Raw genomic sequence first — 27,627 nt, 5'->3', positions numbered from 1 at the left:
CAAGTTATATAGAATGAAAACTTTTATTGAAGCACATGGTGTAATGTGGGCTTTAACAGTTTGTTTAATGTCAAAATAAAAAGACAATATTTGTAGTTTTTCTACACTATTCTTTAAAAAGCTACCTAAACAACTACTATCTCACAACGGACAGTTCTTTCTTAATCAAAAGTGTCTGTGACTTGACCACAAAATATCAATATTGTTTTCAAGCCACCGGAGAATAGGTTTGGCTAAGATAATATTAACTCTGCAACGCTGCTTTAAAGCATTGACTGGCGAAATGCCTGAACAACCGCAGCAACCACAACAACCATTGTATGCACTGTCCCTCCATTGTCATCCATGTAACCCTGTAACTAATTAAAAATAGCTTTAGATGTCTTCTCACACTAGTGCCATGCTCACACAGAACATTGTACAACATCATTTTTAAGTTGTTTTTTTTCTACCAAGTCAACTAATGCTTTATTTTAACAGATGTGCTGATAGCACACCACCGTGATTGTTCCCTGGAGTATTGGGGTGAAAAGATATGTGGTAACTTTTTGGGGAAGTATCTCAAGACAACAAATAAACAGCTTAATAAACAAAATTGAGTGTTTGTAAGTTGTTGAAAGATTTGGCATGCTAATTTCTTTTGAATTCACAGACTCCCAATTTCTCATGACATGCAAATGTTCTTTTGTCTTCAATCTGGTCTCGTCTGATTTTAAATAACTCTAGGCTGAAATTAAACTCAAATCCACAGACTCCAGTGGGCCTAGAGGACTGAACTCCAGACTGGTTCTTTTGTAATTAGTGTCTACTGTGCATGAAGTCATTCTGCCCGGCTAAACACACTTTGCTTTTCAGAATGGATGTCATCATGTCAACTGTGTATCCTAATTCCTTTAATCATCCTCAGGTGACAAAGTCCTCTGAAGTAATTTGGCATATTAAAGCCATGGCTCAGGGCTCTTGACATGTAAGTCTCAATCCCTTCAGCGACACCTCAGTGCCCTTCACTGCACAAGTCACAACTCCTGAATGGAGAAACTATCACCGTGTAACTGCCATGTGAATTCACTGGCTATTCTCAATATCTGGTTCTGCAGATGCAGACCTGAGTATAGAGTCCTGCTGAGAAGATGGTAATGTTATTACCACTCTTCTCAAACACGTGTGCATAAGCTCCTGCACTCATGCAGTGATTCACATGCAGCTCACATCGCCTTAATAAGGTGTGGATATTTTGATTTTTAAAGTGTTGATAACTGGGCGGGTTGTGGCTTCCTCTTACTGCTGTTTTGATATATTTCTGAGAACAAGATTAACTTTGTGGAAAAACTAGGCATAAATGCAGTTAGCCTTCTCCTGCCTCAGGAAGCCAGTTCCCTTTGAAGGTCCCAGATCCATTGATCATACAGGATATTTACTCTATACAGATTTTCTGTGCTTTGGATGGACCACACTGAATAAAAAACACAACTCAAAAGAGCCTTTGCTCACATACCTGCATTTTTTAGACAACCTTAAAACTCAATGTTTAGCTTTCCCAGACTCTAGAGCTGCCTACAGTGATTGGCATCAATTCAAGAGCCACACCACAGGAAAGAGGGTGGACAGACAGATGTTAAAGAGAGAAGTGAGGGGCGGACAGGCAGCTAGATGCACACCTGAGGAAGTAGCAGCATTTCATCAGAGGGGTGCTTAGCCACGTATTGGCAGTCATTATAAAATCCAAATAAAAAATAGTAGTGTAATATAAGAAATCAGCTCTCTATCAAATATGCCATTTCTATTCAAGAATACAAGGTGGTGTCTTATCAGGGAAAGAGATTATATACCTGGAAATCTACTGAATCTATCACAGAAGCAAGGCAGAAAGAGAAAGCACACAATCAACTGAAACACAAGACTAACTTCAAATGAAACATGTAGCGTAAACACAGAGTTATCAGAGTGGGACAACTTTTGTAAGACTGGACTGTTTGGGCTGCACTCACGCTAGAGCTTCTGCAGCGCATCTCAGCTGAATAATCCACTCAGTTTACTGAGCTATGTCTTCATACATGTATATTTTAGTTTTTTTTGTTTTTATTTTAAAGGCCCAGTTTGACAAAACTCACTTGAGTGGGTCTTATGTGAATTTTACATTTGACGGAAGTGGGTGGTTGAAAGTTGGCCAACATAAGAAAAGCGATAGGTTTAATGGTTTTTAAATGTGTATGGAGTAGGTGTACAACATGTGTACGATATCTCAGTGAGAAAAGCCAACTAAAAACAACAGGGACTCAAAATAACCATAGCCAATCAAAGAGCCCTGAGAGCTTGCCAAGGCTTTTGACGCTGTAACTGGTTAAGGATGTGGTGACACGATAACAAACTCCCTTGCAATTAACACATGACCCTGCTTGCCCTGCAATAAAGACAGATGCATAGATAGAAGATACTTTCTCAATCACTCTAAACTAGTTGTTGACGACTCAGTAAATTTGGAGAATGGCAGTAAAGCAGCAACATGAAAAAAAAAGGTGTCCTCTGGGTGGTATGCATGCAATCAGATAAGCTCTGCTCAATCAGATAGATTTAACCGAGCTGTAAAATGGGTTGATCATATCTGAGGACATTATCCAAGAAGCCAACTGCAGACGAAGTGAGTCGCTGCAGAGCCCTGCAAACAGTCTGCTATCCAAATGATCTATCTCCAGAGGGCTAAATCAGCACCCTGTCGTAATCTCAATATGGAGCATTTGGCTGCGCACCACAGTAACAAAGTGCTCATAACTCTTCAAAATAATCAAGGGATAAAAGCAGCTTCATGTCACAGATTATCTCAGTGTCCTTAATGCTGGATCTTGCATGGGGATAATGTCACTCTAGTCTAAACTGTGGTCCGGGGAACAAACTTTTAGGGTGTGGAAAGCAAAGTGTTCACAGCTCAAGAAACACTTCCAACCACACAAAAACAAAATATCTATCTTTCTATTTTCATATCTGTCCACCTCCTACATATCTATGAGGGAACAGACATTATGAGCTCTTGATAATCAAAACATTTAACACTGCTTACTGTACTTCATGACGTACAGAAAAGGTTTAAAAATTTAAAAAAGAACTGTTTCTTTTTTAAATTTTATCCTGAGCCACTGGCAGGATCTTACGTTCCCTGCTGACATCTTTCTGGTGTTTAGTGAGAAATCAGTTTACCACACATGAATGAAACGCAGCACTGTATCCTTAATACAAACATCAGGCTCTGAAAAGAGTTGAAGTTTTGCCACTTCAAATTTCAGGACTTGCTTTTGTTGGCATTTGATCTGAGAAGTGAAGCAGAGTAGCATAATTGTGTACACACACACGCGCACACACACATACACCAAATCTCCCACTTTAACACCCCCTTCCATTGGTTGCTGCTTTGAAGACAAGAACCAAAACACCCTCTCTAGAACAAGTACAAATAAAAAGCAACATAATATGGAAGCCCAGAATGTCCTGGTGGAGCAACATCAATGTTTGATTAGCTGTGAAGGGAAGCAGAGAAGTGGCGGAGCGAAACCGCACAAAACAGCAGCTCACCAAACCTTTTAATCAGGCAAAATATTTATATCAATTAACAGTCCGGCAGGAGCCAAAGTCTGTATCTTGATCACACAAGCAACATTTTCTCAAACTGTTACAGGTATAGATAGATGGTTTGTGAAAGAAATACAGACTTTTTAGGTTGGAGGCATGGAAACCAAATGTATTAAAGGGAAAGACTATTGCAACCCCCTTACAGCTGTACATAGTCCTGTAGCTTCTGCCAGTGCCTTAATGACAGCAACAGCTTACCACACAGACCTCTCTCCAGACTGATGACATCCTCAGAAGACCAAGAGACCTTGGACTTGGTCTTCTGAACCTAAATCCTACTGGTTGAAAACAAACTGACATCCTCTGTTGCTAGTAGTGACACCCTGCTAAACAAACATATCGAGTGGTTTGATTGCACCTCGAGCTATGTTTCCCACTCCACATTGCTCTTCTCCCTGTAAAAGTATGCAGACTCAGGCTGGTGATACTTAAGCTGCCACCGACACGCATGTGACACTGCTGCAGTAAGGATTGTGGTCTGTGGTCACATAGATAGTTTTACATTGCATATCTACCGTTTAAGTATGTGCAAGAAAAGATGCACATATAACGTAGACATTCAGGACTGGAATAACACATATCAGTGTCAGCACCGCTGAAAAGCCGCGTCCGCAGCGTTCAAATACACTGTGCTGTGTATGTCAATTAAAATAACTCTACATAGAAGAAACATGACTATTAGTTAAAGGCCTAATATGCTTAGAGAATAACTTTCAAGTTAAACTAGCATAGTTGAACCAAAGCCTGAAACCGCTCAAAATGTGTTTTGCCTCCAAAACAGATTTGGCAACAATGCTGAACCTTATAAAATAAGTTTTCCTCAGTGTGCGAGAAGAAAGCACATACCACAAATCCTGCAAGGCATTTGAAGCTGCTTTCAAGCATCATTCTGACAAAACTCTGACAAAAGACAGGAAAAATCTGGGAACCATGACAGCAGATGTGCCAAAATAATCTGTTACCCTGCTGCAGGAGCCCTAACTGCAAAAATGCTGTAGCCCACAGTGTATGTATGAGAGCTTGCCATGCCAAATATCTAAAAACATGTGGCCAAAAGTGTTGGTGGTGCTGACCTGAGCAAATCAATCTGCAGTTTGCAAATCAATCACTCACCTTAATATGGCTACAATACACAGAGTAAACGATATGGGATGAACGCTAGACTTGCACTCGCTCACTCAGTAGTTTATGAATGTGCTGAGCTGTTTCTCTGCCAAACGGAATTTGCAAAATAATCGTTCAATCGCTCCAAACAGCCCACATATGATGAGCAGCTGGGTGGCATGTGAAGCTGCAAATTGTGGAGAAAAAAAAAAACTAGAAACTCTGCTGCTTTTCAAGCCGAGAGATGAGACACGAGTGATAAATTCACTTAAATGTGACACTGGCATTCTAATTTATAGATACATGTTTGTGGGAATAAGAAAAACACTCAGGATAATGAAAATCGGCAATGATGATTCATGGAATTTGCTGCAAAAACTGCTCAACTTGCTTGAAGGTTACATCAGATAAGACAGCATGCTATAAAATTTGACATGCAACATCTTATATTATAAATAGGAGCATCACCATAACAATACTTGTTTATCTACAAGAGACGATGTTCCATCCTTGTTTTTCAATCTCTTACTGTTGTCATTTGAATGAATGTACATGTATTCTACTTCTGCTCCTATAGAGAAATCCCTCACACGGTGAGCGTGTACTGATCCACAAGTGATTTTGACACAGGAGTGGATTGTTGGAACCGACTGAACATTCATTCTCGTCAAGAAACAAAGAGAAAGTTTATTTGACATATGCCTCGCACGTTTGCAAATGCCTTTCCTGGAATGACACTGATCAAAAACAAAGATTGTGCGCGTGGCTACTGCCGAGATTCACATTTTGTGGTGCGCGTCTTCAGCCGAACCCACGGGGCTCACCTGTGTCAGGTGTCTCCGGTACGCGGTGCAGCGGGCCGACCTGCCGCAGCTGGAAAGCGGTCCTCACTTCATGACAGCTGTGCGACTCCACATCGATCACACGCACTGCAAACACGACCGCAGAGAAAATCCAAAAGCATCCGCAAGAGTTCACGCGTGGGCATATTCCTCGGGACATTGCCGCATCTCACACCAGGTATCCGCGTGGATAGAGCCTGTATACTGTAGTCTGGCTGCAAACTGTGTGACAGTGTTGAGCAGAGACGGTGCGGGAGTACAATGAAGCGACGATGAGCTTTAACATCTGACAAACGTTTCCGTCTGATTCTCACATTATTGGTTGGGGTGAGTGTCAGCGTCTGACTGTAGGCGAGAGTACTGGGGTCTTCTCTTGGACAACTGAGGAGCACTGTGGACTGAAGCCAGTCTGTCCCGCGCTCAACACTTTGCAGTGGTCGACTGTCTTCATGCCTCTTTCCAAAAGCCTTGCGCACACTCCCCTCCCTCTGCGTTTACTTCAGCGCTATGTCCCAACTAAAAATCACTGATGCATCTTCATCATCCCCACAGGGAGTTTCAGCATCTTCAGTATCCTTACCACATAAAACTATTTTTTTTTATCATTGTTATAAAGGATATACTTTATTTTTTTTATCTCACAAGTCTCCCTCTAAAAGTTTTAACTCAAAGTAATTTTGAAAAACATCTTATTACCAATAGGTATTAAGACACAAAGAATGTGTTAGGTATATTAGTGCAAACACAGTAACAATAAAAATGATTCCCTGCTGATTTGTTTGTTTTATAGGATTTTATTTGTACGTTTAGTGTATTTCTTATTTTACCTTTAACATAAAGTTTATAATAATAACTAAATACAATACTGGTGATCATGTATAATCAATTGTTTCTCGTGAGTACATGTACGATTGGGCTGGATTGGGGTGTTTTTATGAAAAGCTCTTTTTTGTTGCATTATATGTATGAAAAGTGCATATACATTGCCAAAATGAGTTGTGTCATTGCCTGTTTTATGACTTTAAAATATGTAAACACAAAATACTAACCAGAGGGACCACAAGTGTTGTTAAATAAATGTAAATTTTGTATATCATTAGTTACTATTGAACTGTTCTATTCTATAGGATGGAATGAGGAAAAAGTACAAATTGACAGGAGATTATACTGTATATCAGATTCACAGATTTCACATTTTGTTACCCAGTGTAGTATTACCTGATTTTTCCATACTTTTGTTTAGGCTACTTCAAATTAATTCAGTCAAATCCAACATATAATTTTCTAAATACAAGTCAAACATCAATAAATCTAAACCTCATCCTTTTTAAATTAAGGCAAATATTCTACAATACTCTACTAATATTAAAAATGTTAGGTTATAATCAAGCAGTAATTTACTGGGTCAATTTAATTTTCAAAATGGATTCACGATTCAAAGATTTGCAGGATATAATTATGTTCATTGCCACAAGACACTATAAAATATGACTTTCTACTCCAAGCATGGAGTGCCTTCATACACTTTATTTAGTTAAATACTGCCCTCTCCTGGACATATAGTATAGTGCAGTGATGAGCTCCAACTGATTTGGCAATCTACAACACAATATACATTACATTACATTACATGTCATTTAGCAGACGCTTTTATCCAAAGCGACTTACAACGGAATCAAGTACAATTAGCCAGGGGTGGAATCGAACTTGCGACCATGATGTCTTTGGTACACAAGGTAGGGTCTTAACCACTGAGCCACTCCACCACAGTATATAAAAAATAAGTTGTTATCTAGTGGAATAGGGTCAAGTTGTTGTGCGGTGTACTTGGTTTGAAGGCCTCTGCTTTCCACTTCTTGGAGGAGAAACCTAGGTACCTGGGCACTGAAACCTAGGTCCCCGGGTACTGAAATATTTGTCATCACTAATGACAGCATTGTGTTATTCATACATGAAACACACTATCCTTTTTATGTTTTAAGAAAGAGAAGATGACACACCAGTTGCAACACTTGCATATTATTTCTACATGATAAAGAAAACGGAATAAAGCACTATATGAAGATCAGGTCAGCACAATAACGATTTGATCCACTGGAACAGCTTTTAGAAACCCATGACATTATGTCCTGATCAAATGACAACCGACAGACTTGCAGACTGGACCCTGGGTTTGTAAGTCTGAGCTATAAGTGTCACTGACCCGACAGGAGCTACAAGGAGCCACTTGTCCCAGGGTCATCATAACACACAAATAACTACAGCTGCAATACAATCAGAACCCGCATGAAAACTAGTACAACAGGGCATGAGGGTCATCAGAACACACTTTGCACTTGCAGCAATGTGAGGACAAATGGGGGTGGCAGGTGGCCTCCTCAGGTTTGTCTAAGGGTCTGTGTGTCAACAACAGGTAACTCCCCTGAGGGCAACTATGTAGGACCACAGCTGGTAATTCTGTTATTTTCAGTAGGGGTTACACATCCAGACAGAGAGTCAAGAGGAGCTGTGACTGCCCAGTTTGACTTATGGGATATGAACATGCACTTTTCTATCCTTTATGCACACTTTTGGAACAAATATTAAACTGGACAATTACAAGCATATTAAATGTTGATGCCAAAAGACACACACATGTCACTGGGAGACACTCTTGTTAAATAGCATTTGACAGACTGCTAATTATTTGTTACTTACTTGGCATTGGTATCCTCTCCTAACTGCATTCACCATTTTGCTTCAGTCACCTTAAATCATGTCAGAATTCCACTGCAACTGTGGGCAGAATTAAATGTGGTACAGTAAAGTAAAGGCACCATGTAATGTTTGCTCACAAAATGTGTGGTTGGTCATTTATTTATTTTCCTTAAGTTGAACAAGGTTATGATCCACCATCGTGGGAGTTTGAGCTCCTCCATTGAGGCCATAGAAGTATTTATTTATCAATTTTACAGAAATTAAACACATAAACAAAAGTATTTATGTGCAGCATATTCATTTCTGCGAATAAAATTTGCTTTATTTTACACAATGTAACCTGTGATTATTTTATTTTCATGAATTAACAACTTCTTCACGTGTTTATTTACTGCGACAGTCAACTGAGTTTATTTACATTAGCATGTACCTGTTTTCCTCCTTTGCCGGGTAGTGTTCCTGTTTCCCCTCAGGAAAAGTTTGATGATATGACGAGGGTAAAACCTCAAGCAAGAGCCAGTCCTGGAAAAAACAAAACACTCAATATATAAGGTTTGAAAAGGTCTGACGTGTTAATTCACCACGAAGTCGTGGACAGGTAAAGGCTAACGGAGGTTAATAGTTATCATAGCTACTAGCTTCCTAGCTAGCTAATCCGAGTTACAGGTGTTGCCAGTTAACCCTGTTAAATATCCGGAAACAAAGGAGTGGGATAAACTTAACACAAAATGTGTAATTTACACTGTCCATCAAAAAATAATAATACCCTAAACAAACTTTGAAAAAAAAGTTAAAAACATGTATGTGTAGTAACTGGACTTCTCTCGCTTATTTTATGTTTTCACCTTTAATATACAATAATATTGGAATATTAATTTGGCGTTAACAAAACCTCCGCAGTGGCATGCAACCACAATGGCATTATTAAATGAATATTTTTTTTCCCTGCTATTAGATTTTAAATTTGCAGTGGGAAAAATTATGAATGTATTTCTTTGATTCCCCAAAAAACGTTGTTACATGTCAGCAGAGGGCGCCAGACATCCTAGTTTTCATAGCTCTCATTTATTTTCTTAGCTGCCAGTGCTCATTTATGCATACTTTATGGGGTTTTCTACTAAGCATAATTACATATAGTTAAAAAATAAATAAATAAATAACATTTTTGTAATTTTATTCTGTCTGAGTTGACAGAAAGTTTTTAACTCTAGATTATATATATATATATATATATATATATATATATATATATATATATATATATATATATTGTTTTATATATATATACACACGCACATTATATATGAAGTTTAAAAAAATACTGTATCCCATGTTTGTGGCCATCAGTAAATCAGCAGTCCCCCTTACATCATAAAATAGAACATATGCCTAACTCATGCAGGCCCTCTACATTTAACCATATTATACATTCTTGAACGTAACTGTGGTACCTCTGTTGCCAATTAAGCCCATCCATCCTTTTTACAAGGGCTACAGAAGGATGAAGTAGCTGCAGTTGTGGTTGTGGTGGAGCTTCGTAGTTCTATATCCTCGTGCTGTGTTGGGGTTCAGTTAGTTTAGAGTCTGTGGAGGCTTTAGCCTGGCCTTCTAAACGGGGGATTTGTGGGATTTACAGAAGGTTAAACCCCCAAGATTGGAGTTTGAGAGAATTTTGCTCTTCAGTCTCCTATTTTCACCTCTCTGTCTTGGTGGAACTGCGTGAAGTGTGGAGGGTGGTCATTAAAGACATGCCTCAGCTTGACAACTCCAGTGGGAGGAACTGGTGATAAATGAATCTTGATGAAGCTTGATTAAATCGAACATTACCTCACACTGTGCAGCTCTAGCTAAGGAAACAAGCGGTTGAGATTTTAGTTCAGTTTTAAGTAGGCTTGCATTTACAAATGGGGTTGATGTTGTGCACTGAAGAGGAAGTGGTTGCTTACATTTTGTAGCATGTGCATGCCCACATGAAACATTGAGTGGTCAGTCTGTCGGCACATTGTTGGTCAGAGGAAGAACCTTAAGCTTCATTTCCCTCTGCTGATGTGAGGAGTGGAAGTAAGCCATGCTGCATCTTTAATGCAGTCTGACATCTTCAGTGTCACTGTCCCAGTATCAGCTCTGTCAGTGCCTTCTTCATCCTGACCTGAATGGCACTCACAGGGAGAACAGAAAGTACCACTGAGCTTCATAAGAATGTGAATGTCACTCCACACCCGAATTAGAAGCAGAGACCTTTTATAGTAGCACCATGTTCCGCTATTGCATATTATAATGACTTTGTTTCCTCAGTGGCATTTAATTGATTGGTATAATTGTTTTTATAGACTCTTCATTAGCCTGTTACAGCAGTGGATCAATACAACAACATGCATGATTGAACCATCCACCAGTCCTCTGCTTCAGGGCACATTGGTCTGTATTAGTACACAGACATTAATGTCACGTGGTTCGACGACATACTTGACCTGGCAAGGTTATGTTAACCTGCAAGTAATCTGAAAGACTGATTGGCTTAATACATGTTATTGGACTTAGGGATCAGAGTTGAAATACTGTTTTGAAAATGAATAGATCAGATGTATTATGTGCTCTAGTATAGATCTTTTTAATCCACTTTGATAAATATATATATAACAGCAAAAAAATTGTTTTTCAAATATTTGGGCTCTTGCAGCCAGGTAATTTGGATGCCTCCCTATGTGTGTGCAACACAAAATGTTGCAGCCATTGTGTCTGACTTCATCTCCCACTCTGTCCCTGAGGGAGTGTCCTCCACTCTTCACAAAACAAAGCCCTGTTGCCTATAGGTGGAACAATTTTGTTTAATCTAATTGACCTTTGATCACCCGTACTGTCTGTGTTCATTGAACTCAGATGGGCTCTAAACACTTCCTTTGAGATTGCACACATAGACTTTGCACCGAGGTCAGAAGGGGGTCTTTGTGTACATGTGTGTGTTTATGTGTGCATGTGCTGAATTGGTCTGGACAGAGTGACTTGCTTTGTGCGTGACCAGTCTAGCACATCCCTCACAATGGGCAGAAAAAGGGGGGGGGCGACTATACCTTTTGACCGAGCATTTATCTCAGTGAGATCATGGCATATGTTGTTATGAGGAAAAGCGTTTGAAATATGTATAGAGAAACACTGTTTGATGCCACACTTTTTTACCTTCCCACTACTTTTTTTGATAATCATATGCAGTGCTGCACTGAGGTTCATCCCATGCATCCTGAACTCACTGTGTGTGTGTTATTGCTCATTTTGGCTCCCCCAACCTAAACTGAAACCTAATTTTAGTGCCTCCGACTTCCTACTCCAGCGAACCGTTCCCACTCCACCCGCAAAGTGCGAGACGGATGGAGGGAGGGGGAAAGTGAGGGGGGTTAAAAGAAATGGAGGGAATGGTTGATGAAAACAACAGATCTCTGCTCCCTAATCCTTTTGTGTTGACAGTGTTAATCCATCCTAGCAAACCCAGTCCCATCACCCCACCCGCACTGCTCATCCTACCTCAACCTCTGCTTCTACGCCACATGCCAGGCAGTCCCATCACGTAAACAACTGACAGTGCGACTGAAACCAACACTCACTCCCCAGACAGTCAAGCAAGTGTACACAGGAGCCACGGTAGCCTCCTGACATACTTGAAACTCAGATTCAACTCTGTCCCTGCTTTCATCCCTTTCATTTTTGTGACCACTGGGAGCAAGTCTGCCTGGCTTTGTTTGCCTATGCAAACATATTTTAATCTTGCATCAACATTGTGTGTATTGGAAATTGCACTGCGCTGTTTACCCTTTTTATGTAGTTGGCTTTCATGCTTTTCATGCTCCTCCTTGTGTTGTTGTGCATTGTTTTGCCTACTGTACATGTAAAGCATGCACTTGAGAGAAACATGGTGTATTCACTGCAAGTGTTTGTTTTTTTCTATGTCATGGTCTTGTTTACGAGCTGTGAGAGAGGGGGGGGGGGACAGAGAGGGGAGCGCTGTGGTTGCTGGGGGAAGAGAGGTGGAAGCGTCTAATGAGGTCACACCCTGGCAACCCAGTGACTCCTCCCACTCACCCCCCCATCACTCTACTTGGCCCTCTCTGAGTGTGCCCACCCACTCATCCCCCACCCCACCTTCACCCTCTGACAGAGTGAGCTCTCCGTGGTGCTGAAAGAAGAAAAACACATTCAGGCTCCCGTTAGAGTGCAGCCTGGGAATCGGAGGCTCACAAGACATGAAATGAGATATGAAAAGACTAAGTGGAGAAACAGGCTGGGGTTTGAGTATTCATTAGGATGAGTTAAGAAGCACTCAGTGACAGAAAATCGCATTCAGGATAAGGAAAGAGGGAGAGAGAGAGAGGATGACGCTGTAGTGGAAGGAGGCTACAGTAGGCAGTGGGCGTGTTTTTCTTGTGGTGATCTGCAGTTGGGAAGCCCGGTGTCATCTGATAAAGCTCAACCTGACTATACCAACCTGTGAGACTGAGCAGGACAGAGGAAGCTGGCTGGGAATGCCATCCCTGGAAATACACACCACTCTGCTTCAGGGCATTGCAAGTGAGGATCCCTTTCACTTGTGAGACAATCTGTACATTTGGACATATGACAGCAGAGGAAAAGACAGTCTGTAGGGGACACATTAGAGAGACTGTGAGTGTTTGGACTACAACTGCGGGAGCAGTTTAATGTGAGGGGGTGTTAGTGTGTTTTTGTGTCGTGCTTGCAGTGGCAGTGGCAGGTGTGGGCTGTTGCTATGCTGCATCTTTCTGCCATCTCCAGAATGTGCAGATGTGTGGAACAGTGAAGCTGGCACCTGGCTTGGACTTTGACCACATCTGGACTAGAGGGGCTGCATCTCCCGTTTCTGGCCAAGGGAGGAGGCAATGGGCTGCACACCCAATGGCAGAGCACCCATCTAGCACCAGAATAATACTGGGTCACAGGGACTCCTTTTAGCAAGCCAATCAGTTGGACCATACAATGGATGAAAGTCTATGTGGATTTAAGTGGAATTGTGCACTGGTGCTCCAGCATAGTTCAGAGTTCTCTAGCGTGCACTGGACTCATCACTGGGACACAGAATACACATTGGTTGACAAACCTGCAGGGACACAGCCCCATTGTAAGTATGCATTATCACACTTACTCATACACAACAACCCATGACCCACAGACAGGCAAATATGTTTACCATACACAACATAATGTGTGCAGAAAATTTCTCTACTCAAGTTTCCATAAAAATCACAAAGCAGAGCTGCAAAATGTGTCTGTATTTACAGGTTAACCTGTACTTGGTCCACAGTACTGCACTGATGCGTGTGTGTGCATGTGTGTGTGTGTGTGCATGCATTGCTTTGCGCCCATCTGTGCTGCCAACTGACTGTCAGCCTTGCAATCTTTTTGACTTTGTGCCTCTACAATATTCATGCTGCCATTCTCCCGTGACATGGTTGCCTTCTAACAGAAATACCACGTCACCTTCATTTACTTACAAAAGGCAAAGTGCAAGCCTTGTGTCCCAACTGTTGAAGCAAATGTCAACTGGGGCCTCGGAAGGGAGATGAGAATAGAGGAGGCAAATGTGTTTTATAAATAAAGAGTGAAATAAATAAATAAATAACAGGAACATTGTACAGCAATGAGTTATTGGAGGACAATCCATTGTGAAAGGCTTGGTTGGTAAAAACAGTGCGATAAGCATGCTGAGTCCAGTGCAGAGAGCTGCCGCAGGCTTACAGGGATTAGGCAGGCAAGATTAATTCAGCTCAAACACTATTTGAACTGTGCATTCCCTTTGCTGTGCCCTTAACACATCTAACTGGTACACCTTGTTCCTCTCAAGAAGCCAAGATTTATTTCCCTTCTCACAGCCTCACATCTCTGAGATGATAAGACCTGATAAACAGACACGAAAGTCTCTCCACCACTTGACACCAGAGTTCTGTGTCCTGATTTGAGCTCTACTCCAAGATGGTGATTCTGTCTTTTGGCTCTTGTCAGCCTTGCCTTGCCACACTTGCAAAAACCAAAGCTTAACGAGTTTTAAGGATGCGTCATCGGGTGTGGAACTGGCAGATTAACCTTATGACCTAGGATCCATGCTGCACTTATTTGTAGACAGACGTAAGGTAGAGAGGCATGCTGAGGATGACCAGACAATAGCTGCTCTCTGTTGCCCTGCAATCTCCATCTGGCTGCCCTCCAAACCCTCCCCATGCTCCCCTTGCCTTCCTACACACCAACATGCACATACAGATATCACAAACCCCCCCTCCCCCTCACCGTGCACACTCTCACACTCTCACAGATAAACAGGCATGAGTCTTAGGCTGATTTGACAACACTGACCTACATAAAAGCAGTCATGGTTCTCTTCTTGTTCAATACCGGACCGTCCAAATTCACATTTGGCGGTTGCACATTGTATATACCGTGTTGCTCACAATTGCACAGGTCTCCAGGCATGTGCACGCTATAAAATGCTTGCACACTGATAACATCATTAACGGCACTATGCAGGGGTTGGATCAAAACTGGCTGCAAATGCTGCTGTTTTAAACCGATTCCCCTTTGGGAGGAGTTAATCACAGGATGATTGCACCAATGTGGATGTGTCATTGAAGAGGCTGTTCTCCACAGCAACATCCACGCTGTTTCTCACGACAGTGATGTCGTCCGTATGTATATTTTTTTACAAAAATCAAAGGCAGCAAGGAAGACTCAAATTCATCAAAGCTCAAAAGATTATTTTTAGATTTCCAGCAACAAGATGATGATGATGTGTGTGTAAATCCACGCACCACAGTCTATTAAGATTGTTCATTTCATCTATGCGGTTTGTCCCAGGAGTCCTGTATTTTCACATCCAAGCCCTACACATGCTACAACGGCAGAAGATGAAAGCCTCTTTTCACTTTTATGCAGACACTCTGAAAGCCAGTCATTTCAGCCAGAGAATGTGCAAACACAACTGAGAAAATGAGCAGCCGGCACTTAACCACAGCCAGAACTGTAACTGAAGGTAATGAGTAACTGTAGCTAAGTAGTGTATGTGTGTATGTGTGGTGTGTGCGCACAGTGAAACCCCTCCAGGGAAAACACTTACTCTTGCAGACACGGGAATGATGCAAGTCTCACCAACAACATGGACTTTCTTCAGGCCATGAACTCAACACAGCAACAGTCAGAAATCTTTAAAAAAAACAATAGGAGCATCATACAAAGTCAGTGTGTGACGTTTTTGTTGTGGTGCTGATGCAATATTGCTTCATTAACCTTGAAAACTGAAGGTTGAAGCTTTAACTACCAGGCCAATGCCGTGCTGTGTGATGCTACAGTACATATTATCAGTTGGGCAAATTAGTGGCACTAATATTCCGTTTTATGTTTCCCTATCAGAATGCTGTGGAACCACTGGAAGAATGATGAGCTCCAAAGAGGAGGAACCGCTCCGGTTTTTCAAGTATGTTGAGGAAAATGGGCTGAGAGCCTACAATGGCCTGGTAGCTCAGAACCTGGACCACGCCAGGAATGAGAGAAATAGGGCATTCCTGCAGGAGAAAAACGACAAGAAGAGAAAACAGGAGGAAGCCATAAGGAGGTAAAAAACAACAACTTAAAATATAGAAATATAGAACTACATATTGATCTGGGTTTAGTAGGTACAGTAGATAGTGGTGAAGTAGATTTAGAAGTCTCATAACAGCACACAAGTGGGACTCTGCTCTGCAAGGATGTCACTGTGTTCACTTGATGAAGAGGTTGTAAGGAATTGGGACAAGTGGCCAGAGGGTCTCTGTGGTAATGGCAGGTTGCCATATTTTGGAGTTTGCAAATGTGGATTGGTGCGCCCCATGATCTTAAGAGGATAATTAATTTTCTTTCTTTTTTTTCCCACTTTTGGACTTATTTGGGACTTGTCCTTGCATTGAGGTCATTGCTGTTCCATGTTTAAATGGAAAGCTGTCAGAAAAGAAAAAAAAGAAGGACAAGGATGGAGGGGGATGGCAGTGACAGACAGACAGTATCCCATGTGTTCAAAGTATCACTGCCAGCTATAAATAGGGAATATTTTATCCAGTCTACGTCATCCAAGACCAGTCATGTGTGCTGCTGCACCATGTTTTTGTATTTTGTTATGAACACAAACAGCCACACCACTGTGTGTCACTATACAGAACTTCAACGAATAAGAGTCATGCACTTGGCATTAATGGGAATAACACGTGGATACGGTGTGCTTGTGTTGTGAGCACTGAGTCACCGCTCCAAACAAAAGAGGAAAGGAAAAAAATGTTTGGATTTATTCATTTGCTGGTTGGTGGTTGGTTAGTGATTTCCGCTTTGCTTCAAGAACAATGTACACATGCCATGAAACCTTTTTTTTTTTTACAAGACATGTGTAGTCTTCATTTAAAATTACAGCCAAACAGTGTTGTTGTTTTTTAACAGTCCTCCCACTGTATGTAGCAGTTAGGTGAGCTGAAATCTGGATTCAGCAAATCTGCTTGAAAAGAACCGCATGCTCTTCAGTCAAATGCTTGAACAAGTCATGTCATGTGATGCTGTGATGATTGTTGGCGTGTCGACAGTCCGATATATACCACAATGTAGTTTAGCAGGTGCGAGGAGTTCTAGCTGTCGATCAGATACTAAACCCCTTTATGGTCTTTTGAATGCTGAGTATGTGCGGACAGATGTGCATCTTCTGAGCTGGTTTACTGTACACAGTCACACTTTGAACTCTGTCACGTTGCTGTCAAGGGGTCATGAGATTTAACAGGAGCTTTTTGGAGCCACTGCGATTGTCCATTTGCATCGCTGGCATGATCAGAGCGGACAGAGTTCAGCTGTTTTCATGGCCCATAAAAGAAGACAACTAAGTCACAGAAACACACTTCCTGTGCTCCGTCTGACGCAGTCATAAAAGGTAATTTAGTGAATGGGACACACAGGGTTATGTCAGAGGAACGTAGCATCTATCTTGCTCTCCTTCTACTGGCCCAAAGCTGTTGCCAAAAGCTTAAATATTAATACACAGTTAGTGGAGGAAGTGTCAAAAAAGAAAGAACTGGATTTTTCATGAGGCCTACAAGTAGGTCAATGGTACGACCCATTTTTACAGTAACTGAAAAGATTATTTTGTCCATGCTTGCATGTGCGTAAATAAATACATGCCTTCTTGTGTGCATGTGCATGCATGGATGTGTGCAACAGGAATATAGAATATGTTAATGTGTGAGAACGAATGTGTGGCTGTGAGGGAGAAAGAGCTTTTTAATGCAAAGGTATTTAAGAATAGGGAGAAGGAATGGGAAAAAAAACAACTGTTAGAGATTAGGTGTGAGCTCAGTTGCAGGAGGTATTTTCTGCCTAGTGACAGCTGGAACAGCCATAGGCCAATCAGATCAGTGTGCTAGGTTTGAGTGAGGCGGGTCTTCCTGCCTGCTGCTCTCTCACTCTGGGTTTCTTTTATTGTGTTTCATCAGAAGTTATTCACAGTGTCTCTCTCTCTCCCTCTCCCTCTCTCTCACACACACACTCACAGAGAGAGAGAGAGAGACTGACTGAGATAGAGCTGACAAACATTTAAACACATTTACTTACATTTGCATATGCAGGCAAATTTTAAACGGCTGCCTTCTCCTCTCCTTCCTTTTTGTGCTGAAAACAGCCATTGTTTTTAAGCGTCCCTCAACCTAATGTATTCTTGATTTGTGTGTGTGTGTGTGTCTTTGTCTGCCTGTCTGTCTGTCTGTCTGTGTGTGTTACATAGTGTCACAGTGATGAGAACCAGAGCTGCCTGATGACAAGTGAACTCCTACTGGTCTAAGTGCACCTTTAGTCTGTCCTGTTGCCAATCACTGGGCAAATATCCTATAAATAACCCAGTCACCACTACTCCAGTGACACCCGACCACCACACACACACACACACACTTTTTTTTTTAAACTTTTTTTTCATTTTCTTTTAAAGGTCTTGGCAGTGTGGCATGTATGCAGCAGGAACTACTCCTGTAGAATCTCTACAGTTTCATTGGTTGTGACGAGCACGTGCACTTTATTATTATTGTTATTATTGTGTGGCAGGCAGCTGGCTTTGTTTCTGGTTTCTATGGGTACCCTGTTGCTAAGCAAAGATAAGTCCCTGGTCAGTGAACCCACCACACCAAGCACTTCTGCTCAGCAGCTGGCCAGGAGGGGATCCAGAGTCAGGAAAGAGCCACACACCAAGAAGTCTCTCTCTCTCTCTCTCTCACACACACACACACACACACACAGAACACAGATTGCAACACCGGGTTGACATTTATCAAAGCATGTGTAAATGATTCCATTTGCTTCAATCACATTACCTTCAATTAATTGTTTCTTTGATGTGAGGATAAATAAATGAACAACATAGATTGAGCATAATATACTCTTTGTAAATGTCTTTTGTACAACAAACCTTTTCCCTAAACAGATCTTAAACTCATTTACTCTGCAACACACACACACACACACACACACACACACACACCCATTACCATACTACACTCAGACATCATTAACGCTCCATTCAGACCAATCATCCATTTGTAGGGATTGATTGTGTACAGGCTGGGGGACTTTTTTGGTGTCAGTCTGTGTGTGGTTGTGTGAGCAGCTCCGGTCATAACCAGGGTTAAACTCAAATCAATGCCCTGCCCTGAGAGAGACCCTGTTTTCAATGCCACTAACACATCTGTGTTGTTAACTCAAGTATCTCATCATTGGAGCCTTTGGAGGAACTTTAGACGAGCACAAACATACAGTATGATTCGCTTACGAGGAGGAAAATCATAATATTTCTCTTGGAAGAAACCCCTGCTGTTATGATTCATATCACATGTTCCTGTACCTTCTCTCTGTCCCTTCTTGTGTTAGGACGGGTGAAGACATCGCCGCTGAAGGCAAGCACTTGCGTATAGGCTCTATTACCATGCCTGACCCCCAGGAACGCATGCCCATGCCACACCCGCATGCCCTTGCCTGTGGGCAGGGCTTCTCCATACGCTCCCAGTCCCTCCACTCTGTCGGTGGGGGGAACACTGGGGGTGGTGGTGGTGTAGAGGAAGAAGTGGGAAGCCCAACCTCTAGGAAGCAGCCTCCACCCAAGCCCAGGAGGGACCCGGCCACCAAGCTGAGCATGTCGTCTGAGGCGGTGGACCACAGTCCCGTGTCCACTTGCCGTGGGGAGAGATGTGACGGTGAGTGGTGGTGGCACTTCACACAAAACTGCTATATGCTATATTTAGTTTCTCTCCGCAGTGCCCTCCTCAACAATGTGTCTGCTACAGTGACATGACATCCAGATATTCATTGCATACTTTCATTCACTGTGGAATACAGTGGTGGCATACTGATACAGAAATAATGAGAAGTTCAATGGAGGTCAATGACATCAGGTGATAACCACAATGTAAATAAACTATTGTGCATAAGAAGGGATGTTTTATACCAAAGCAATTAACTAGAGCAACTTTGGTTGTCAATGTCTTCAGGAGGTAAGCTGTATCTCGGTTGGCGGTCAGATAAACAAATTACAGGTCATTTGTTCCCCATCTGCTAACTTGAAGATTTCCAAGGCTTCAGTGCTGTTAGTACTAAATGAATACTGTTTCCACTGATGTATTCGTATAGAGTGACTAATCTAAAAGATGGATGAGAGTAATGTGCTGGCTGTTGTCTGATTTGAGTCAACATTGTGCAGTTCAGCAACCTCATGAAATAACAGACTTTGTTTAAGTAAATTACTGGTGAAATCTTGCTCGAGCACCATTCAGAGATGCGGACATCAGTCAGTAACAGCAATAAAACAGACCCATCTTACCATGATTATTACGACAATGTGGTGTAAAAAAAAGGAAAAAAAAAGAAGCTGTGAAGCTGTGAGACTGACAAATGTTTTCCTTAACAAGCCACAGAAATAGTAACTGTTGTAGCACAATGTGCACCACTCAATCACAGCCTACAGTACGTGCTGAGCATGAAGTTATAGCTGATATGAACAGAGCCGTCTAAGTGGCAGGTGACTGTGAGAGCAGGGAGGAATCGAGGTGGGAGAAAGCCATGACTCCAATTCAGTTTGAATGCTGCCCATGTGATGTTTAGGGAGTCGCCCAGCCTGCCTCACATTGGTGGGGATCTCTGCGTGCACACAGATCTTCCTGGGCACCACGGCAACCATCCCACAGAAACGAAGACCCCCTGCAGCACAGCCAATCACAGCAGCACTGAACAGCTTTGGCGAATCGGGCTTCAGAGATGCTGGAGTCTGAGGCTTCAGAGCCAATCGGAGGGAGAGTGTGGGGGTGTCCCTGGCTGAGGGGAGGGTTGCGTGCTCTGTAGCTGGCGCTGTAGCTGGAAGGGGCGGAGCCTGTCTATATAGAATTCATTCAGGAGGAGCGATTGACCTAGATTCAATTTCCCCAGGAGGGGAGGGAGGGAGAGGGGTTTGCGGGTAAACATATCCACTACAGGGGGGAGGGGGAGATGAAGGAGTAATAGAGAGCGAGAAGAGGTGAAGGAACAGGAAGTAGGAAGAGAGTAGGATGTTTGGAGGGATGGATTCATCATGAGTGCTCCAACAAATCTCATCACCCACCTTGCAAACCTGTTAGTGTCCTACTGTCTGTGGTCATTATGGAAAAGACACACAGATGCACTTTATTATCATGTGTGGACACTAAATCAAGGAAGCGATTACACAAGCAAACACAGCAGGAACACATCTGGACGGAGCCAACTTTCTTTTATTAACACCAATTAATTAGTGGTAATGAAAAGAGAATTTGGAGACAAGAGGCCCATTTCATTCTCAGAGCAAATTAACATCGGTGACATTCAGCTTCGAACTCGATTAATGCAGAACATACTGGTGCAAAACCACATGAAATGTTCTAATAGCCCTTTGTTTATCCTACTGAATTGTTTTCTCTCATTTAAAATGCACTGATTCTTTGAGAAAAGACAGAAAACAAGGACGATATATAGACCTACTCAGTCAGACCGCTTATTGGGATACTTCATAGATTGTGACACTGTGTGTAGGCATGTGCAGTGTGCGTGTGGAAACGTGCATGCATGCGTGTCGTGATGGTGGTGAGTCATAAAGTTATGGGAAGTACATGTGTGCCCGAGCCATCTGACGTCTGAATTATTGAAGGCATAAAATCCGCAGTTTGAAGATTTCAGACATGGCCCAGCTCTTAACTACACTTATCCCCTCCTTCATATCAGAGAAAGGACTCTCTGACCTAGAAATACGCTGTGAGCAAACCTAGTAGTATAGAGAGCACTGGCATGGCCAGCTAGTCCAGGACGTACTGTACAGTAGTATGGAGAACATGGACATTGCTCATAGCCTCTATGCATTACATCGAAAGAGATTCACACTGCAATGCTACGTCACCACTATCAGAAAGAAGTTCCACAGTGTGTGTGACCCAGATACCAGATACTCACATACTGCTCCACTGCTGTATATATGTGACCTAGAAACATGCATATGCCTCAACTATTCCCACATATCTGACTCAAGGTATTGCTTACGTCGATGTACATCAACAGCCCCAGGCTTTGTATTAAAGCTGATGTTTAATTTTAAGATGAATTACAAATGACACTCTTTTGCTCAATCCAGTGACGGCAGTCCCATTACGACACTATTTCAGTCTGAGATGATTCAACATGTACCGTGTGAAAGTGGTTTGTTTTAAGACTGTCTCTCACTCTGTCCTCCAGCAGCTCAAGGATGCAGTGAGGACTGTAGGAGGGTGCCACCACCCAAACCCAAGAGGAACCCCAACACACAGCTGAGCATCTCCTTCGACGAGTCCTACATCAAGAGTCACAGGAGCAGTGGGGTCTGCCTCTCCAAAGCTCTCCACTACGTCACCTCCCCATGCGAACGCAACCCCTCACCCCCGCAGAGTGATGAGAGTCCAAATGACGACTGTGAAGATGAACCCGTCTATATAGAGATGGGTGGGATTGATGTTGGCACACGAGAACCCCCTAAGAGTGAGGACGAGGAGCCAGGAGAGTCCGTGTACGAAGAGATGAAGTACCCAGCTCTGGACGATATGGAGTACAGGACCGATCCTGTCGGATGCCGCTCTGCATGCCCCACCCCAGCGCCCTATGACCCTGAACCGCTCAGCCGCTGCTCCACACCTCGAAACATTCCCCTCTGTGACATTCCTGCACCTTTCCCCAATTTACTCACTCACCGGCCTCCCCTGTTGGTGTTCCCACCAGCACCAGCACAGTGCTCACCCAACTCAGACGAGTCTCCCCTCACCCCTCTAGATGTAACCAAATTGCCCGTGATGGAGAACCAATCCTACAGCAAATCCCCGACATCCTCCACCGAGCCAGCCTCCTCTGCACACATCCGCAGGGAGCTCACTGCCACACCGACCCTCACCATCTCCGGGCGCTCCTCTGCACCTCCACTACCCTGTACCCTATACAAATCAAACTCCTCATCCTCCTATCAGCGCAGCCACTCCGCTTGTCCATCACCCGTCAGCATGGGTCGTTGTCTCACCCCTCTGAGCCTCATGCGTACACCTCCCTTTGACGCTTCAATGCCATTCCCTGGGGGACTGCCGCGCAGCGCCTCTGCCACTCCTCATGGCAAAGGCTCGCCACCTCAAGACGGCGGGGGTCGACTCCATGGTTCTATGCAGAACGTGTCGACAGGGCGTTCACGGACGCCCACCAGCCCGCTGGACGAACTAACCAACCTGTTCACCACAGGCAGGAACATGCTGAAGAAAAACACAAGTGGCCGAAAGTCTAAAGAACCTGGAGAAAGTGAGTCAGCACATTTGCCTTATAATTTTTTGGCTTGAAGTTAAGCAGCAAAGGCCACAGGAATTATAGTACTGCACTCGTAGATATCTTGTTTTCGGGGAGCAATGGGAGTTGGGTACCTTGCTCAGGGGTACCCCAGCCCTTTTTGACCTGGTGGTGACTTGAACTGGCGACCCTCCGGTTACAAGCCAAGTACCCCTTTCCACTTGGCCACGTGCTGCCCTAAAGCAACAACCTTACAATCTAAATCTACTGTATTTATTCTGACTCAATGAGCCAGGTCTGATACAGATCATATGATTTAATCTGAGGGGATTACAGACCAACAGACAGCAGGTCCCTCAAACCTACTCAAGGCATTAGGCCTTTTAGGCAGCATTACATTTAAATACATAAACATCATATTTAAATACAGATGGCAATACCAAAATCAATGCAACCATGACAGAAAGCAGGGACTGCTCAATGAACAGATGATGTTTATGTCATTATGAGCACCGGTCAAGTAATATAAAGTTGCAACCAAAAAGAGTTGATTATTATCATTATTATTATTATTATTATTATTATTATTATTATTAATAATAATAATAATAATAATAATAATAATAATAAAGAAGTAGTCATTTACAAGGCTGAATATTATAAAATGTAATGCATGTAGTGTAAATCAATAACATTTCAAACAAGGCATAAATGCATGAAGGATAGCATAGTTCATTTATATATACCAAAGAGTTCCTATCCATCCTCACCGAACAGTCTTAGCAACTATAACATAGCAACAGAGGAAGGAGGAGAAAACGCCGTTCCTTATTTGCAGATTCCCTCCCCTTGGGTAATGCAGCCAATCACGGCTCAGGACACGGCAGTCTACGACAAAGCACTGAGCTTCTGATAGGGATAACTATTCCTCTGAACTCGAATCTACCCTTGATCAGAGGATTTCAGATTCTCCCTTCTGTCCAATCAGCATGTACTCCACTTGTGAAGCCAATCATGAATCTGGGGTGTAGCTGTCGTATGGAGATAGTAGAAGCGGAGGAAAAAAGTCATGGATTCTTGCTATTTACAACTAATGCAATCTTGTGATGTCACTTCAGTTTGTTATTAACTGCTATGTTAATTATCCCCGTTGAATAACCAATGTACTTTAGGTGATTATTAGATTGTCAAGTGCTGCATTTAAGTTCCAGGAATTCCCAATGTTTTCTCCCAACAGCCCTTTGATGATGCTGTTGTTGTTTCCTTGTCTCATATGTTTTATACTGTATGCACATCAAGAGAGGGAAAGCTCAGTTGATAGAGCTGTTTTCACACTTCCTGTCCTGCCCGTTAAAGGCACACATGTCCAAAACAATATTACATGACAGATCTTTTGAGCTTACATTTTTGTATCCCAGCACCTGTGTTAGTGGGGCTTTAGCAATGACAGGTTGTGTGTGTTGCTCTTTGACTACAAGTACACACCGTGTAATGAGCACACGTATTTAACACAGTGAATGGAGGTTTTTTTCCTCTCCCTTTCCGAGGCAATAGAGGCAGCAGCAGCAGCAGCTCGCCTGACCCACTTACCAGCCGGTTAATCGCCATACTGACACACACACACGCACAAACACACATGCACAAACTTGAAAGCCATGTATGACACATGTGGGCATGACTGGGAAGCTCTATTCTCGTGCTGTATGTTAAAGCCCATATTCAAGCCATATAGAGGGCACAGCCTCTATATGCATGCATACATATTTAGTGGTTGCATTAATGCTTTAATAAATGACATACTTGTGACAGCATTCAGCGTTTGCTACACTCCATGTTGGAATGTAAATTGGCAAAGGACAGAAAGAGCTATTTTAAGGATTTTAACTGAATTCGGAGTCAGCTAATCAGATTGTGTGTGTGTGTGTGTGTGTTAGTGGTGTGTGCCATCTATTATTAGTGTAAAATGAAAGGAGCACAATTCAGCTGTGTGTGAGCCCACATATTAATCTAACACCACAGTGGTTTCCTGTAGCTGTTTCAGTGAGAACTGAGTGACACCTAGAGGACATTTGGTGGTAGTGTATAATACAAAAAAAAACAACTTGTTTTTCCTTATACACTGATGTCATGAATATGCCAGCCATTATGTCCTATTTATATTTCAAGAGTATCTACCATATGTGAATAACTGACATTATGTGATTGTGGAGTTATTGTTAATAGTGTCGTTTGAACGCATCATTAACAATCATTTGTTTGCTCTTTTACAGCGGAGTCCAAAAGCAGGTCTCACGGCGAGTCCAAGCGCGAAGGCAAAGAACGTCACAGTCACAGCAAGGAGTCCAAGCGGGACTCCAAAGAGCGCCACAGCAAAGAGTCGTCTCATCGGAGGGACCGAGACAAAGACAGAGACAGAGACAAGGACAGAGACAAGGACAGAGACAGAGACAAGGGGAAAGACAAGGAGCGAGACAAGGGGAAAGACAAGGAGAGAGACAAAGACAGAGACAAGGGGAAAGACAAGGAGAGAGACAAAGACCGAGGAAGCAACAATGTTGAACAACTGCCCCACAGACGCAACAGTAAAGACCGCACTTGTAGTGTGGAAACACCACCTGTTCGCAGGGATAGCAGGGACAAAGGCTGCAGCAGTGTAGAGCCCATCCCTATGAGACGGGAGTCCAAAGATAGGAGCTTCAGCTCCCTGGAAACCGTCTCTTTGATAAGAAGAGACTCCAAGGACAGGGGCATCAGCAACGGTGACCTGATGCCAAGGAGGGACAGCAAAGATCGGAGCGAGGGACACGGCGTGGAGTCTTTGCTGAGACAGGACAGTAAATCAAGAGAGAGACTGCTCGATCAGCCACCTGAGCTGTTACCCAGACAAGACAGCAAGGAAAGAGCAAGAAATGGTGTCGACTCTAGACATGAAGCCAGAGAAAGGCTGCTAGATCAGCCGCCTGAACTCTTACCCGTACTGGACAGCAAAGAGAGAGCAAGGAATGGTGTGGACTCAAAGCATGAAAGCAGAGACAGACCACCTGAGTTTTTCCCCCGACAGGAGAGCAAAGACAGAGTTAGAGCTGGAGCAGAATATAGGCATGATATCAAAGACCATCGTCCCGATTTGTTACCGGGACCTGACAGCAAAGAGAGAGTAAGGAACAACATGGAGCACAGACACGAAGGTAGAATAGACCAGCCACCAGAGATCCTGCCCCGACAAGAAGCTTCCAGAAGCACAAACGGCAAAGACAGAGCTGTCTTCAGCTGTGAATCCAAGAATGAGGAGAGAGAGCGGAGCAGCCACAATGGAGCAGATATTCCGCCTCCTCCTCTAGCCAAGCAGGACAGTAAAAATGTGCGTAAAACTGGCCTTGAGGTGAGAAGGGACAGCAAAGACAGGAGTGTGAATGGCTCGGCTGCAATGGAGTACAGGTGCGACGGCAAAGAGAGAGGCTATCGATCAGAGGGCACGCCTCGACGAGAAAGCAAAACAAATTACAGCATGGAACAATCAAAAGCACAAGAGAGAAATGGCAGCACAATGTCAGGGCAGCATTCATCCACAACAACACCTACTCACCATGGGAGGTCATCTGGTAGCCCACCAATGACTATGGGAACAGGAAATGGTGAGAGCCAAGACCTCAAATTCATGATCCAGTATGGTAACACTTTATATTAGGGAAGACATATTCACCATCAACTAGGTGCTTACTAACATGCATATAAGTAGCATACTAGCCCTTTATTAGTAAATAGTAAGCACGTATTAACACCTTATTTAGGGAAAATCTTAATTCATGTCATAGTAGAGGTACAAAAAGGTTAATACGTGCTTAATATTTACTAATAAAGGGCTAGTATGCTACTTATATATGATAGTAAGTAGTTAAAGGTGAATATGTGTTCCCTAATATAAAGTGTTACCTCCAGGATTGCAGTATACGATACAACATGAAGTACCCAGTTGAATAAAATGTACGTATCTGTGTGTGTTTCACATTTTATTTCGCTTTGTAGATCTGAAAGCACCACCTAAATATGGCCGCTCAACTTCTGTCCCCGCCAACCCCTCGCCAATGGGAACTCCACAGAGGAGAGTATCAGAGACACATCAAAGTCAGGTGAGCAGATGTTGCCTATACTTGTTTACGTGTTTTTAGCCTCTAGCAAGTTCTGAAAGTGTACTTCCTTGGTCAGCTTCTTACCACAGTTAATAACTGAATTCATGTGATGTCATATCCTTATGTGCATTCTTATCTACCAATACTGATATTACTTTGATGCAGTCTTAACTTGTTTGCTTAGTTCTTTCTTCTATTAACATTTAGCTTTTCTTCTTTATGTGATGTTAAAGATGTTTTGTTTTATTGTGCATATACAGTATACAATAATATAATATAATATGGCATTTCTATATATATGTCTTTGCTGTTTTAGTGGCGTGATTATGTACAGCACTTTGGTCAGCCTCAGTTGTGTAAACGTGCTTTATAAATACATTTTACACTTGAGTTTTTTT

At 42.7% G+C, this 27,627-nt stretch overlaps 2 protein-coding genes across 5 annotated transcripts in view; one reads left to right on the top strand and one right to left on the bottom strand.

Moving 5' to 3' along the window:
* The window catches only part of LOC122779701 (glypican-5-like), an 89,993-nt gene extending 81,065 nt beyond the window's left edge, over positions 1-8,928 (bottom strand). The window contains exons 1-2 of one of the 3 annotated variants that reach the window (XM_044042298.1): positions 8,695-8,928; positions 8,265-8,342 (exon numbers count right to left, since the gene is read on the bottom strand). In XM_044042298.1, the coding sequence (XP_043898233.1) occupies positions 8,265-8,271 (7 nt within the window). In that variant the 5' untranslated portion in view covers positions 8,272-8,342; positions 8,695-8,928. Of the gene's footprint in view, positions 1-5,549; positions 6,068-8,264; positions 8,343-8,694 lie in introns of those variants that run through there. The other 2 variants (XM_044042292.1, XM_044042282.1) reach the window with 2 other exon arrangements.
* A 3,510-nt stretch (positions 8,929-12,438) lies between these two features.
* nyap2b (neuronal tyrosine-phosphorylated phosphoinositide-3-kinase adaptor 2b) overlaps positions 12,439-27,627 on the top strand; it is a 17,683-nt gene continuing 2,494 nt past the window's right edge. The window contains exons 1-6 of one of the 2 annotated variants that reach the window (XM_044042986.1): positions 12,439-13,389; positions 15,669-15,870; positions 19,179-19,501; positions 22,041-23,114; positions 25,370-26,734; positions 27,126-27,229. In XM_044042986.1, coding sequence (XP_043898921.1) covers positions 15,692-15,870; positions 19,179-19,501; positions 22,041-23,114; positions 25,370-26,734; positions 27,126-27,229 — 3,045 coding nt within the window. In that variant the 5' untranslated portion in view covers positions 12,439-13,389; positions 15,669-15,691. Of the gene's footprint in view, positions 13,390-15,668; positions 15,871-19,178; positions 19,502-22,037; positions 23,115-25,369; positions 26,735-27,125; positions 27,230-27,627 lie in introns of both variants that reach the window. The other variant, XM_044042977.1, reaches the window with a different exon arrangement.

The sequence above is a fragment of the Solea senegalensis genome, linkage group LG1, assembly GCF_019176455.1.
Source record: "Solea senegalensis isolate Sse05_10M linkage group LG1, IFAPA_SoseM_1, whole genome shotgun sequence".
NCBI classification, from domain to species: Eukaryota; Metazoa; Chordata; class Actinopteri; order Pleuronectiformes; family Soleidae; genus Solea; species Solea senegalensis.
This window is presented reverse-complemented; position numbering and strand designations above follow the sequence as displayed.